This window comes from Hydra vulgaris, chromosome 05 (genome assembly GCF_038396675.1).
Source record: "Hydra vulgaris chromosome 05, alternate assembly HydraT2T_AEP".
NCBI classification, from domain to species: Eukaryota; Metazoa; Cnidaria; class Hydrozoa; order Anthoathecata; family Hydridae; genus Hydra; species Hydra vulgaris.
In genome coordinates this window covers 9,993,208-10,009,326 of record NC_088924.1, presented here as the reverse complement: position 1 = coordinate 10,009,326, position 16,119 = coordinate 9,993,208, and the positions used below count along the sequence as shown (strand labels likewise).

Here is a 16,119-nt window from a genome sequence, read left to right as displayed (position 1 = left end):
TAAGAGATAAGACTCAACAGAAGAAAAGTTACTTCAAAGACCAGGAATATGAGTGAATGATAGGTTTATAGAACTTGGTGATGATGATGGTTTTTTGTGTTTTATAGTTTTTTGTACTTCAGTAATTGTAGTTTTGGTACTTCACAAATTTTTAAATTTGTGGAAGAACTTGACTCAAAGCATAGATAGTACTCAGAATACCATTTAATAGCCCAAGCAATTGCCACATTACTATTAATAAACCTTAAGCTGAAACAAAGGGCTCCAAATGTGGCCTCGGCAATGCACACCAAAAGTACAAACAGGGACACCATCCATGCGCAACATGGCACTGTTAATACTTTGATATTTGTCAGATGTTGATGGAATCAGCCTCTCTGAGAGCTACCACAGAGTTCAGGAAACCTGACTACCAGCCGGCCTCAGAACCATAAAACTGAGTTTTAGAGCTGTACCCTCGTTAGGAGATAATAGAATGAGTTGCCTAGTCATAAAGACAGAGACACAAGCAAAACCAATGCATTGATTCAAGAAGATCCAGCATTCAACATCCTAAACTGGAAACAATGTATTAAAAATACATCTGCGTCAGCCTAATAGATGAAGAAGGGGTGCGAGGCCGGTCAACAGATAGAATCTGTTTACCCCTTAAGTCTTTGCCTAGAAGGCCTTCTACAAGACAGTAGCCGGATGAATCTAACATCTGCCCAAGATAAGTATTTTTATCGAGACACCATCTCTAGCCTTTACTCAACCAAGAGCCCCAAGGCAGGGGGTGATTTAAGTCGGAGTTGGCATCTCCTAGCCTTTGCCTAAAAAGGTATATCCTACAAGGCAGTAGGACATGAAGCAGATTGTACTGGGTTACATGTTACCAGTAGCAGGATAACCTGACCTGACATTAAAACAAACAAAAGGAATTTAATTGAAAAATTACTCTATCATTGGCACCACAATGAAAAAATTAAGACAGCAGCAACAAACTGTATTAAAGTTTAGCCATTCCTCCTTTTGTTGAAAGGAGGAATGACAAAATATTAATATTTTTTAATGACTTGCAATCGAATAGAGTAATTGTTAAAATGTGTGTATATTTGTTTTGAAAAATTATTTTATTATTAAGGAAACATGTTTTATCAATAAAATATAACTAATATTGCAATTGTACTTTTCTTATACTTTTTACAAACCCTTGAAGTTAAAAATACAAAAAAATTGTAGGTGATCATAATATTGTGGCCAGGAACTGTATGTATGTATATATGTATTTATATATATATATATATATATATATATATATATATATATATATATATATATATATATATATATATATATATATATATATACACACACACACACACACATAAAATTTTAAATGTATTCTACAAAATAGCGTGCTCAATGTTATGGAACGAAAAGAGCAATAATAAATTAGTAGAAAATCACTTATTTAACTTTTTTCATTTTACACTGTTTCATAAATGCTGATGAGTCTTAATTGATGAATTATAAATGAAAAAAGTTTGACACGTGATTTTATATTACAAGTGAAAAATTGTAATATTTTTAATAACAAATATAAAGTAAAAGTTGTTTGTCAACCAAATAAACAATATATGGAGTATCTTTATCTTTTTCTTTTATTCCAGAAATAAAATATTTATAAAAAATTACACCATAAAATGAGATAAATTTTTCTAGAATGATTGATATATCTAAGAAATTATTAATATTATAAGTGTTACTATCTTTTATAAATTTTTTGCTTAGGTCTGTTGGTTTTGGTTCATTTAATTTTCATTATGAAACCATCATCTATATATCTATAATAAAAATTGTTGAATGTCATTAACTTCTATGTCAGAAAAGTCTTGCTACTTCTAATGACCCGATTGTGAGACAAGCATAACCTGGATCAAAGTTTGTACTCATGGCTGTTCCAGCAATTTGGTGAAACATTTGGTTATTAAATAAAAAGTTATTGTTATTTAAAATAAAAGATGCTGATTCCATGATAAATTCAGGAGTAAACTTTAATTTATTAATTTTTATGTTTTACAATCCAGAACCTCAAAGCTAAGTTTAGAAGCTTTAGCAGAACTAAAAACATGGCTAAAAGAATGTAATTATCCCAGTAATGTTATTGAAAAAGCATATCACAATGCACAACTCTGAGAAGGAAAAAAAACCAACCTAAAAAAATCTGTCCTCTAATAACTACTTTTTACAGCAATCTGAATTGTCAACCTTATATCACTGAAACATACCTTTTGCTAAATCTACCTTCAAATAGAAGAGTAAAGGAAGTTTTTCTAATATCCAGCCAGTAATTGCATTAAACATCCACCCAATTTAATAAGAACACTTACTTCTGCAAAAACTCAATTAACCAATAAACAAGTCAGGTTATCTAAATGTAAAGATAATTATTGCAAAACATGTAAGTTCTATCATCAATAAGTCAAAACATTTATAACATCAAATGACACTATATGGCACATAAAAAACCATATTATTTGTAACAATAAGAATGTAATATACTATTTAAAATGCTTATCATGTAACAAGAAAGCTACATTCACTGAAAAAAAACAAATAATTTAAGACAAATGGACATATTTCAAGTTGTAGAAATGGACAATCAACAGATGGGCTTGACACCCATGTATACAATTGTCAGCGTGTGAACAATTTCATTAAAGAACCTTTTTTCTGTGTTTTTGTATTTCTGGAGCTCAAAAATGAAAAAAAATTTAATATCATATGAAAAACATTTGCACAACAAAAAACATGATACTTTATTAATTGACATTTCCTGTTAAAATTATGACTAATAAATTACCATAGTTACTTTCAGCTACAATAAATATTTATCATTTTCTGTTTTTTAAAAAAAAATTCTTATTATGAATACAATAACACCACTACTGATGATTTTTTGAAAGGCCTCTAGTGCTAAAAAAATTAAACTTTGTTGTAATTTATCTAATTTTATAGTGTATTTCTTGTATTTTATTTGTGGAATAAATAAAAAAAGATAAAGATACTCCATATTTGGTTGACAAACCACATTTTCTTAATTTATACATACAAATACAAATACATTTCTCAAACAAATGTTTAAAATGTCCTTCCACACAACCACCACCTATTGTTTTGAGAAGACCACCTAAAACTTTATCACCTAACCTAAATCTATCAAGAAGATGAATATAGTTTATTTTCTTGAGTAAACATTTACCAAAAGTTTTTAATTCAAAAAACATCTCAGTTGCATATTATATATTAATATAATATTCAATACATTGAAATTTTCATTGATTTTTAAATCAATTAAATTTGATCATTGTTAATGTGTAACTTTGCAATATAAAGGAAATATTGTCCTACTTCCTTCATGGTTCACTGAAAGTCATAATGCAAAGCTACTTAGTTTAAATATGCTGCAAAACCTTGCAACATGAAAATTATTGCTACCTCAAAAAGAAATATATTTCTTGATAAAATAAAAAGTTAAATAATTTAAAGCATCAAATACAATATTCTGCTAAATATTCTGCTTCTGATTAAAAATCGTTAAAGCAACACATATAAAATTTTACGTCATTTTCATTCTACTTGATTACTTTGTTGAATAAAATAAAACAAAAAAGTTTGAACTTTTCCTGGATTATGTAAAAATTATACAAAAATTTTTTTTTTCGTAATGTTAGAAACAGTTTAAAATTAACTGATTTCAGCAGTTGAATGGCATCTTTCTTGCTTATGTAAAAATGTATAAAATCCAAAATTTAGTTTTCACAAACTGCCTATTTTCTAAATTAAAAGCCATTTAAAGGTGAACACTAGTACCTCTATTCAAGAGCTTCGCGCATTTTTTGATCAAATTTTTTTGTTTCAACTTGAGTTTTGAGTTGATTGTTTTTACGTTTTTCCACTTTATTTCTTGTGAGCAAAACTTATTATGGGTAGCTATTGCAGACTGATAATGTTTCCCCTCATTTAAGCTTTTTAGATGTTGTTGAGTTCGAGTCCTTATTTGAAGTTTAGTTTCGCCTAGGTTTGAGCATTTGTATTTAATTAAATAAGTTGCGGGTTGACTATTATGTGGCAATTTAGTTTTGCTTTTTGAAGTTAGTAATGTTCTTAAATTTGGATTTGATTTGAAGATTACTCTATATCCAGCTTTCCAAAATATTTTCTTTAGTTTCAGGGATAGTGATGGTATCCATGGTGACAATACAGTAGGGAGGTTAAGAAAGTCTGATTGAATTTTGTTGATTTTTATGGACCATTTATTTCCAATTAAGTTTGCAATCCATTTAAGTTGACATGTTGTACCCATTTTTATTAAATATTTGAATAAGGAAATTAATCTCATCTTGTATATATAAATTACTGTATATAGAATAAGCCCTGTAAACATAGCCTTTAAATATTGCGTTTAGAATCTTAGGGTCATGATTTGAGTGAGGTTTAATTTGGATATTAGTTATGGCTTCCTTTCTGTAAACTTTAAATTTGTATTTTCCTTGGTTGTTATTTATTATGGTTAAATTGAGGAAGTTTAGAGTTCTATTTTCGCTTTCAGTTTCAATCGTATATTGTATTGCAGGGTGTTGTTTGTTTAAGATAATTAGGAATTGTTCTGCTTATTGAGTGTTGGAAAATCTAGAGTGGCTATCGTCGACATATTTTTGATAGGATTTTAGGTCAAGAGGAGGATTTACCGCCATTGCGATTTTGAAAGCATTTTGTTCATGTTGTAAAAATGATTCTGCAAGTACTACCATGAATAAAAGACCTATAGGACCAGAATTCTCAAGTTCATGGATTTCGTTGTACCACAGGAAATAACAACAGTGTAAACAAAGCTCTATGAGTTGTCTTGCTTCAGATATAGTAAGCTTGGTGGAATATTTGTAGGAACCATCTTTATTTAATTGGTCTATAAGAGTTAAAGTGGCTACCATTAGTGGTATTGATGGATACATGTTTATTACATCAAATGAAACTTGGACCTCATTTTTATCAACCTACCATAAATTTACTTTACCAATACAATCAAAAGAATTTTTCAGACATGTTTGATTTTTGTTTAAGGTTGTATTTTCTTTACTAAGTAGTTTGATATTTCATAATTAGGAGTGCTGATAGTTGATATAACTATTCTCATAGGATAGGATTTTTCGGGTTTGCAAGTTTCATTTAGACCATACCTACAAGGTCGGATGGGATCACTTGAATATATATTATATTCCGTTTTTGAAAATCGCTGTTTTTTATTAAGTTGTGAGAGATAAGTTTTAATTTTAACAGCATAACTAGATGTGGGATCTTCATTTAAAACTCTCATTAGGTCAATTTGTTCGCAAATTTTTCCAAAGCTTTACCGTGTTCTATTCTTAAAACCATTACCCTTATCAAACGGATATATACCGATAATTTTGTTTTTCTTAATTTCCATAAGAGCTTTTCTTTGTTCTCTTGTTAAATTTTGATTTATTTTTTTACTCATTTTAAATTCTTTTAAAACATTTTTTCTCAAATTCTGCGCATTTTCAATCTTGTTGCTATATTCCAATTTTAAAGCTGAGGCCTCAGTTGTTGTAATAACATCCATATAAGGTGTATATTTCAACAAAGGCACAAAATGTGGACAAAGATTAAGATCTTTTTGGTTTTTTGGAATATCGACATCGCATAAGTTTAAAACAGCGTTCTTTGTATGTGAAATTTGTTTTGAAGAATTTTAAACTTTTTAAATAATCTCTCTTTTGATTTCAGAAACATTTCACGAGCTTTTTCAGTAACTTGTTTTACTTTTTTGTATAAGATTGTGTTTTTCACATTTTTGTAAAAATATATACTATACAAAAAATTTTTTTGCATAATTTTTCGAGCTGATGATGCTTGTAACCATAATCAAGTGAAAATTTCTAATAATAAATTATTAATTGTATTAAAAGAATTTATATTAATTGATGTTTTCTTACTAATATAACATATACTCTTATACATGATGTCAACACTAAATATATGTATATATATATATATATATATATATTATATATATATATATATATATATATATATATATATATATATATATTAATAAGATACATATATATATATATATATATATATATATATATATATATATATATAAGGTATTGTTTGATGTTTTCTTATTAATATATATATATTATATATTAATAAGAAAACATCTATTGGTCTTTCATTCATGGTTGTATTGGCAGAATCTTTTCTGCAACATCACGAAGAAAATGCCTTCAAAATTGCAAAGATACGTCGATGATAGCCATGCTAGATTTTCAAACATCCAAGAAGCAGAGAAATTCAAAATAATCTTAAATAAACAACACCCTGCAATACAATACACAATTGAGACAGAAAACCATAACAAAACTCTGAATTTCCTAGATATAACAATAATAAATAACAGCAAAGGTAAGTATGAGTTTAAAGTCTACAGAAAAGAAGCCATTACAAAAATTCAAATAAAACCGCACTCGAATCACGACCCCAAAATTTTATGCGCAATATTCAAAGGTTATGTTCACAGAGCATACTTCATAAGCAGTGTTACACATTTAAAAAATGAGATAAACTTTCTTATTCAAGTTTTTAATGAAAATGGGTACACCGAAAGCCAACTAAAAAGTATTGCAAATCAAATTAGGAAAAAACGCTACGTAAAGAACAATAGAATTCAATCCGAGAACAATGCTTTCCCAACAGTATCATTACCGTAGATACCTTCACTATCACCAAAGTTAAGGAAAATATTTAGAAAAGTTGGCTATAGAGTAGTTTTTAAATCAAATCCTAATTTAAGAACAATATTAACATGTAAAAACAAATCTAGATTGCCCCTAAATAGCCAGCCTGGTACATATTTAGTTGAATGCAATTGCTCGAAAAAATATGTAGGAGAAACAAAATTACAAATTAAAACAAGAATTCAACAACACCAAAAAAGTTTAAATGATGGCAAACATCATCAGTCAGCAATTGCAACACATAGCAAGTTTTGCTCTGAAAAAATAAATTGGGAGAAAATTAAAACTCTTAAAGTTGAAACAAAAAAATTCGACCGTAAAGTAGGAGAAGCACTCGAAATACAGAGGCACCAATATTTTCCATCGAATGGCGGAATTAATCTCGATAATGGGCAATTTGTTAAAACTAAATTTTGGACTCCATTTTTTAAATTCTTGTGTAATGAAAAAAGAAGCCATTCAACTGCTGACGTCAGTTAAAAAAATTTTTATCAAATTGTTTTTTTAACGTTCAAAAAACTTTGTAATATTTTACGAGCTGATGATGTTGGTGTCCATAACCCAGCAAAAATTTCTCAAAATACTATTATTTGTATTAATAGAATACATATTGTTTGATGTTTTCCTATTAATATAACATACACTCTTATACACGATGTCTACACTCAAATCATGTATACATATATATATATATATATATATATATATATATATATATATATATATATATATATATATATATATATATATATATATATATATATATACATTAGGGTAGATCATGGAAAAAATGTTGACTTTGGATAGTGATAATTTGTTGCTCCTGAATAATATGAAGTAGATTGGAAAAAAAAATTTCGATTTTTTTAGTGTCTTCCTTTGCCGCCAGGGGCTTTAAATCACCATATATTTATATTTTTTATTTAAATCACCATATTTATTATTATTTATTTATTCATTATTTGTATATACTTATGCTTTTTATCATTATTTAATGACAAATTAATTTGGTTATAAAATTTAAACTTGAGTAGTGTAAATTGTTGCTCGTAAACAATAAAAGTTAAATGGAAAAAAAAAAAAACTCTTTTTTCTCTCTTCATTTGTTGCTAAAAAACCTTTTACCATATTTGTGCATTTTTAGGCTTTTTTTATTGTTATTAAATTACTTAGTAATTTTTTATTTAAATTAAAAATTAGTAAATTATTAAATTTTATTATACAGGTTGATTTAATCAAAAGTATAAACTTTAAAATTAAATAAAAATTGTAGATCAAATCGGATTATTAAGTCCGATACACCATTTTAAAGATAAATTAAAAGGAAATTGAGTGATAAGAATTTATTTTTTATTTTTTATCAATATGACCTCCATTTTTTTCAATTAATAAATGACATCTTTTTGTAAAATTTAAAAACGTTGATTCCAAAGCCGAAGTGTTTATTTTTTGGATTTTTCTCGTGATGTTCTCTTTTAAATCATCCAAAGTCTTCGGTAATGGCTTATAAACTTTAGACTTAAGATAACCTCGTGGAGGCCATTGTTGCTTGGTAATGAATTTCTCCCCAAATTTACTCTGTAACCACTCTTGAACCATATTAGCCGTATGCGGAGTAGCCCCATCTTGTTGAAAGTAGTATTTTTTGTGACTCTCAACTCTATAGTGCTTAGGCCAGAAAAAAATTTTAAGCATATCCAGGTAATTATGCTGATTTACTGTTCCTTCGAAAAAGTAGGGTCCGTAGATTTTTCGGCAGGAAATGGCACACCAAACCAAAACTTTCGCATCGCGCAACGGTTTCTCTATCCAATCCTCAGGTCTCTCATTCAGCCACATTCTGTTATTTTGCTTGTCGATCGACTCAGTAACGTAAAAATAGGCCTGATCTGTAGTGATCAACAATTTGTGAACATCCTTTTCGAAGTCCAGCCACCATTGAGCAAAAATGACCCTTTTTTCATAATCAAGTGGCAATAGTTGATGAGCACTCTGGTATTTATATGGTTTGAGTTGTAAATCTTTGAGAAGAATATCACGGGAAAGGCTGTATGAAATTTCAACATCAGCTGAGGCTTTTCTGATCGACAATGTAGGATCTTCGAAGAAGAGTACTTTCAGCTTATTTCTGGCATTAATTCGAATGTCTCGCTCATTCCTCGGTTTTGGTGGCAAATCAAGTATTGTTCCGGTTGTATCAAATTTTTTAGATAATTTTGTGATAGCTGTTGCCGTTGGACATGGTCTGTTCTTAAATTTACTTCTATAAGCTCTCTGAACCAGACTTACGCTCTTCAACTCGACCAATTTTTTTGTTAAAAATATGCGTTTTTGAATATCGTATCTCATGGCTATGCTGTTATTTTAATTTTTTTGAAATTATTAACATTAAATTTCCTTTTTAATGAGCTTTAAAATGTACTATCGCATGTAATGTATTTGCAATCAAAAAATCAATTATGTTAATTTAAAGTTTATACTTTTAATTAAATCACCCTGTAAATTGTGATAAATTGTTACCATTAGATGATATAACAAAAATAGAATAGTAATCAAGTTTTTTTTGGCTTTCTTTTTCCGTTGGTGGACTTATATTGTGCATTTTCAGGCTTTTTATTGGTATTTAGATATTGGTATTTGATCATAATTTTTTCAATGTTTTCCGAAATAAAACTATGCCTAGATTTAAAAACCAGTATTTATTTATAAACTAATCATTTATTCAGTGATAACTAGCATTTTTTTAAATTATTATTTTTTATTTATTTTGGGCATTTTTAGGCTTTTCTTATTGTTTTAAATTACTCAGTAATCTACTATTTATTACTATATAAATTGTAGTGATTCTAACTAACACTTTTTTTATTCAATTAAAAAAAAAACTGTAGAAAAATTTTCTATTTATGCGTTTATAAAGATTAGTATACTATTAGTATGTAAAGATTGTTGTATTTTAAATATTATATAGATTACCAATATCCACATATATATCAAATAAATGGAATTTTGTATATGATTTATTGATACTATAATAAGAATTTTGTTTTGCAAATTGAATAAAACTAAGTTTATATTAAAAAAATTAAAAATATTTTGATTTCTGTGGCAAACTATGGCTGTTACAAGAGCACAGCTGACTTGTCCTGTTTATAACATCGAATGTGAACTTACTACTCTCAAACTTCCAACTGTTAAGGAAGTCATGAAGCACTATTCTTTTGTTAAATTACAACTTCCTAGGACTACAAAGTCAAGCACAACAATTTCTAGAGTTTCTGAAAATGTTATGAACATTTGGTTGAAATCTGGTATTCCAACTGTTACAATGCAAAGAGTGCAGCAGAAAGTAGAATATTTGCACAATAATTTGAGAATGATTCTTAAAAGAAAAGGTGAATCAAAGACTTTAGCAGTATCAATTGCTAAGATGGAAAGTTTAGTTTTGATTGACATTGCAGCATGTCATTGTCTTAACTTAAGTAATTGCACATGCCCAAGAATATCAAAAGGGCCAGTACTTGAGCATGAATTTTTAATGGATCAAAGAAATAAAAGAAATATGGTTATTGATCCTTTAGATAAGGAAAAATTTTTTATATTAACCAAAGCATCTGAAAGAAGCAGAAAGAGACATAAATACAATGATTTTTTTTCATCTAGTAAAAGCAGTCTGGAAGCGTCAGTTAATATCATTTCTGATATAGATGCAGAAATTAATTCTGGTGAGGAAGAGTTTATAAATGACACTCAGAGCAATGTTGATGATAATCATTTGTCAGATTTCTGTGAGTTAGCTAGTGAATCTGACAGAAATATGATAAAGTTTCCAACAGTTGCCAGAGAATGGGACAGATATGGTTATCTGGTGTTGCTGGAGCTGCAATTGCTACTGCCACACTTTCAGATTACAAAATTATAAAAAAACATGACAGAAAAGCTATCATAGACCAAACCAAGTAAAGGCGTCAAAGACAATTGATTAGAACTACATTATCATGCAAAGCAAAGTTAGCTATGTGTTCAGTAGTCCCAAATTCAATTTTCTTTGATGGGAGAAAAGATAAAACTCTTTGTGCATTAACAACTAGCAGTATAGACATAATTACTGAGGAACATATCACATTGATTAAAGAATCTCATTCAATTTTTTTTGGTCATATTTCTCCATCAAGTGCATCATCAACAAATATCAAGAACGCTATTATAGATTTTTTTGATGAAAACAAAATATCACTTGATAATGTGTTAGCTATTGGCTCTGATGGAGCTAACGTAAATACTGATGTGAACAATGGTGTAATTAGATTGCTAGAACTGCATTTGGGATATCCAGTTCAATGATTAGTGTGTATGTTCCATTTTAATGAACTACAATTGAGAAATTTAGTATTGCATTTAGATGGTACCACTTCACGACCTACTGCATTTAGTAGCAACATTGGGAAAGCACTTGCAAATTGTCACAAGTTGCAAGTTGTCAAATTTAATGTCAGACAGAATAACTTACTGAATGTTCTACATGAGATTGTGACAAATAATATTAGCAAAGATCAACAGTATCTTTATAACATGTGTTAGGCAATAGAAATAGGTGAGGTGAAAGAAAGCCTTAAAAATAGAAAGCCTGGCCCATTGTTCATTCTTGATGCTGACAACAGCAAATCAAATTCTTCGTTTGTATGTTGCAAACACTCCTCCGTCTACTGAGCTTATAATACTTACTGATTACATTCTTCGAGTTTATGCACCGATGTAGTTCTTTATAAGACTGGAGCCTCAATGTTACATGGGGGCAAAACACTTGTGGCGCTTAATTCAATTCTCTCGCTTCCTTTCTGAAAGTGATCAACTTATAGTTGATAAATGCATTCAAAGAAATGCATATTATGGTCGCCCAGAAAATATTTTGATATCAATGTTGATGGATGAACGAAAAGAAATAAGAGAATTAGCAGCTAGAAGAGTTAAATGAGAGCGATGCACAGTTTCAAATTCTACAAAAGTAAGAAAATTCAAAATTCCTCCTCTAAACTTTGATGCAGTTGATTACTATAGTCTTAAAAATTGGGAGGAACACCCAAGGAATCCACCACCTATGTTAAAAGAATTAAGTGATGATTTCATTGAAAATGCAATACAAAATGTGCAAAAATTGACTTTAGATGATTTTCCATGCCATTCTCAAAATGTAGAAAGACATATTCAATTGGTTCCAAAAGCAGCCGCATCTGTATCTGGAGAAATGAGAAGAGACGGATACATTAGAGCAGAACTTTTATCTAGAGAGTATATTCCACACTGCTTCAAAAAATAATTGGAATATGTAGGAATAATTGATCAATAAACTTTTTTTTTTTTTATAGAACTTCTTTAAATAAGTACAATAAAAAGTGCATATAAAACGGCATTTAAAAAAATTTGTATTGCTCATGAGAAATGTTATTCTAGTGCTAACATAATTGTGCTACTGCATAGAATTTTGAGTTTTAAAGCAACCGTAAAGGTTTGAGCAGAAAATAACAAAATTATTGCATTTTTTTGTGAAGCAGAAACATCTATATATCATATATTGTAATATCAAAAATGGCTTATTTTTAATTAGACGGCGGCAAAAGAAGGAAAAAATAATTTTAATTTTAATGATGTTTAGATGTTAGAGCAACATTATTTTGCTATCCAAACTAATTTGAACGAAAAAAATGCAATTATGATATACCCTAATATACATATATATATATATATATATATATATATATATATATATATATATATATATATATATATATATATATATATATATATATATATATATACATATATATATATACATATATATATATACATATATATATATATACATATATATATATACATATATATATATATATATATATATATATATATATATATATATATATATATATATATATATATATATATATATATATATATATATATATATATATATATATATATATATATATATATATATATATGAGTAAAAGTTCCAGGTAACAAATAAAAAACTATTCAAACTAAGATGAGTAAAATATATTTATTAGTTAAATTTTGACAAATATTTTAAAATTTTTCTCTAACACAGAAGGCCTTTCATATAAAATCTCCAGCTGTGTATATATACACATATACACAACTGAAGATTTTATATGAAAGGCCTTCTGTGTTAGAGAAAAATTTTAAAATATTTGTCAAAATTTAACTAATAAATATATTTTACTCATCTTAGTTTGAATAGTTTTTTATTTGTTACCTGGAACTTTTACTCATATATATATATATATATATATATATATATATATATATATATATATATATATATATATATATATATATATATATATATATATATATATATATATATATATATATAATCATTATATCATATATAAAAGTAAAACAAGAACCTTGTATTGATCAATAGCATGTACATCTACAGCATTTTCTTTCAACCACCTAAAATCATCTAACATTTTTTGACCGCTATCACCGTGCTCATATGGAAGGTAGAACAAATGACATAACAAAAAAACATCAGAAAATCCAATCAGTGAAGGTTTAATCTTTTTATGTGGAGAGCTGTCTAAAAAAATAGCTGATTTTTTGATAAAAAATTTAACCCTTTTTCTTTTTTACCTTTTGGTTTAAAAAAAAGACAAAATATGTTTAACAATTGTAATAATGATAATAATAATAGCTAACAATGAATAATTATTTAGAGCAAGTATTGTTAATTATTGTAATAATAGTAATAAATAATAATAATAGTAGATATAATAATAGTAGTAAAAGTTGTACTTGTTGTTGTTGTAACATAAAATATAATTTTACAAAAAAAATTTGATATTTCAATTATTAAAGCTTACATTTTAACTTGGAAAGTGTACGATAAACATAAAATGTGAAAAAAAAATTACTACAGAAATTACAAACATTAGTTGCTACATAAATATTTATATAAAATAACTAAATTTGAAACATACCGTTTTCATTTTCTGGAATAGTCTTAGATTCACCATTTTCTTCGCTTGACACAAATGAATTAATTTCATTTAATAGCATCTTGTTGCTAAACTTTTCACCATAAAATATGTCACGCTTCAAATTAAACAGTTCCATCCATTTTTTTATACCCTCCTCAAGAGCTAATTTGCTATCATATTCAAAAGCTTCTTGAATTTCATCTTTAGATTTTGAAACACAATATTTTATCCATCCACTAAGTGAATGGAAAGCAATAAAGTTGCATTCATATTCACAGTTTGGATTTGTAAGAATTCCAGACACAGATTGATAGAGCTTAGAAGATCTCCCTTTGTATGGTCCCAAAAATAATCTTCGTTGATCGTAGTCATTTGCGTGAATGTTATCCCAAATAACAGGCTTACGCTTGAGTACACTTGTTAGTGTCTTTACAGACTGATCAGTAATTGTATGAGATACTACTTTTTCACCTAAGGTTTTATAATAAAAAATAAACTACAATCAATTAACATAAATTAACACAATTAACATAAATTAACACAATTAACATAAATTAGCACAACTAAAATAAATTTTTTTTTTTTTTATTTTTACATTTACTTTTGTTAATTTTTTCATCTTTTCAAAAATCTTTTCCTTATTATTATTCTAAATTTATTTTTATTATAGCAGGCTATAAGATAGTCAATGTAGCAGCACTCTGTTGTAGCAACAGGCTATAAGATAGTCGATGTACCAACAATCTGCGCATGTTTTAAAAGTATATTTTAATAAAATAAAAACAAAAACACTATCAAAAAACAAAAAAACACTAAACAAAAACTAAAAAATCTTTCTAGTCGTTATTATTGCGGTTTTTAGAAAACGATAGAACTTAATGTACTTTCTCATTAATTTAATTGTTTTAACTTTTCGATGACAATAAAATGTAGCTTAATAGTCAAAGTCGCAAAATTGTTGTTAAAAGAGACTTTTTTTTACCATAAAAGTCTCTTTCGACTACAAGATAAGGATATATATATATATATATATATATATATATATATATATATATATATATATATATATATATATATATATATATATATATATATATATATAGTATAAACTAGCCCTGAAACAAATATGATGCTTTGTGTATGACTGATGATATCAAATTTCAAAAAACAAAAAATAAAATTTAATAGAGCATAAACACATCACAAGATGCGTATATGCTATTTAACCTGGAGTTTACTTTATACTTATAATATTTGGGGTTAACTTATCTTAATACTTATATTATAACTTAAAGTTAATTGTAATTTAAGAATCTTATTTTTATATTTAATAATTATCTACTGTTTTATTTATTTATAATTTATACTTGTAAACTTTGTTATCTTAAACTTTTATTTCAAATTTTTTTAAGAAAGAATTAAAAACAAGAATATTTTTTCTATTTTTAAAAATTTTTCAATTGTGAACAGCCTTTCATTATTTCCATATCCAACTCTGCACTTAGTTTTCATTTAAGTTTCTGTCCCAACTCTACTTTTTGCTGGCCTTCTAGGAATACAATCCTTGACATTTTTGCAACACAAACTTTTAATAGTTTGTTTCCCTTGTTCAACATTTTTTTGGCAGAATCTATTTGTATTTTTAGCTGTTTTATGGAGTGCTCAATATCTTCAAGCTTCAACTTTCTATCATTGCGCTTTACCTAAAAAAATCACTTAAAAAAATAACCTCCCTGTCTTTTTTTTCTTGAAGGTCTACTTCATTTTTCCTTTTCTCAACCAAGTATTTTTCATAGGCTGAACGAGAACTTTTGTATCCATCAACCATTGCTGGAGTTACTTTAATAGCTTCTGAACCACCACTTTGAATAATGAAGTCTTTAATGATTCGAATTGACTCAAGGGTATCTTCACAGATGTTGTTTCTAAACAGAAATAAATAACAAAAACTACGATAACTAATGGTAACTAGCATTTTAACCAAACTTTCATACAAATCCTTTTTTTATCATTTGGACAACACAAAACAATTATTTTTGTAAATATACCTAGAGTAATCTTTTGTTGATAGAAAATCCTCTTTCTGAATCTGTATTTTCATGTGGAAAAAGTAAAACTGTTAATGCCAAATTGGCGAGGTGAAAGTACTTTGCTCAACATACTCAATTCTTTTTGCAGAAAATTTAAAAATGCTGTGCAAACCAATTGCTAATTGGTCCAAATCAATATCCTCAGAAATCAACGATTTCAAACCTTCCAAAAAAGAATTGGAAACTGTATGGAGCGGACATGACCCAACATTTATAATGAAT

The 16,119-nt window shown here is 27.5% G+C and overlaps 1 protein-coding gene across 1 annotated transcript in view; it reads right to left on the bottom strand.

Moving 5' to 3' along the window:
* The window catches only part of LOC136071844 (protein O-GlcNAcase-like), a 54,076-nt gene that overhangs the window by 11,185 nt on the left and 26,772 nt on the right, over window positions 1-16,119 (bottom strand). The window contains exons 7-8 of the mRNA XM_065797325.1: window positions 13,808-14,278; window positions 13,232-13,407 (exon numbers count right to left, since the gene is read on the bottom strand). Coding sequence (XP_065653397.1) covers window positions 13,232-13,407; window positions 13,808-14,278 — 647 coding nt within the window. The remainder of the gene's footprint in view (window positions 1-13,231; window positions 13,408-13,807; window positions 14,279-16,119) is intronic.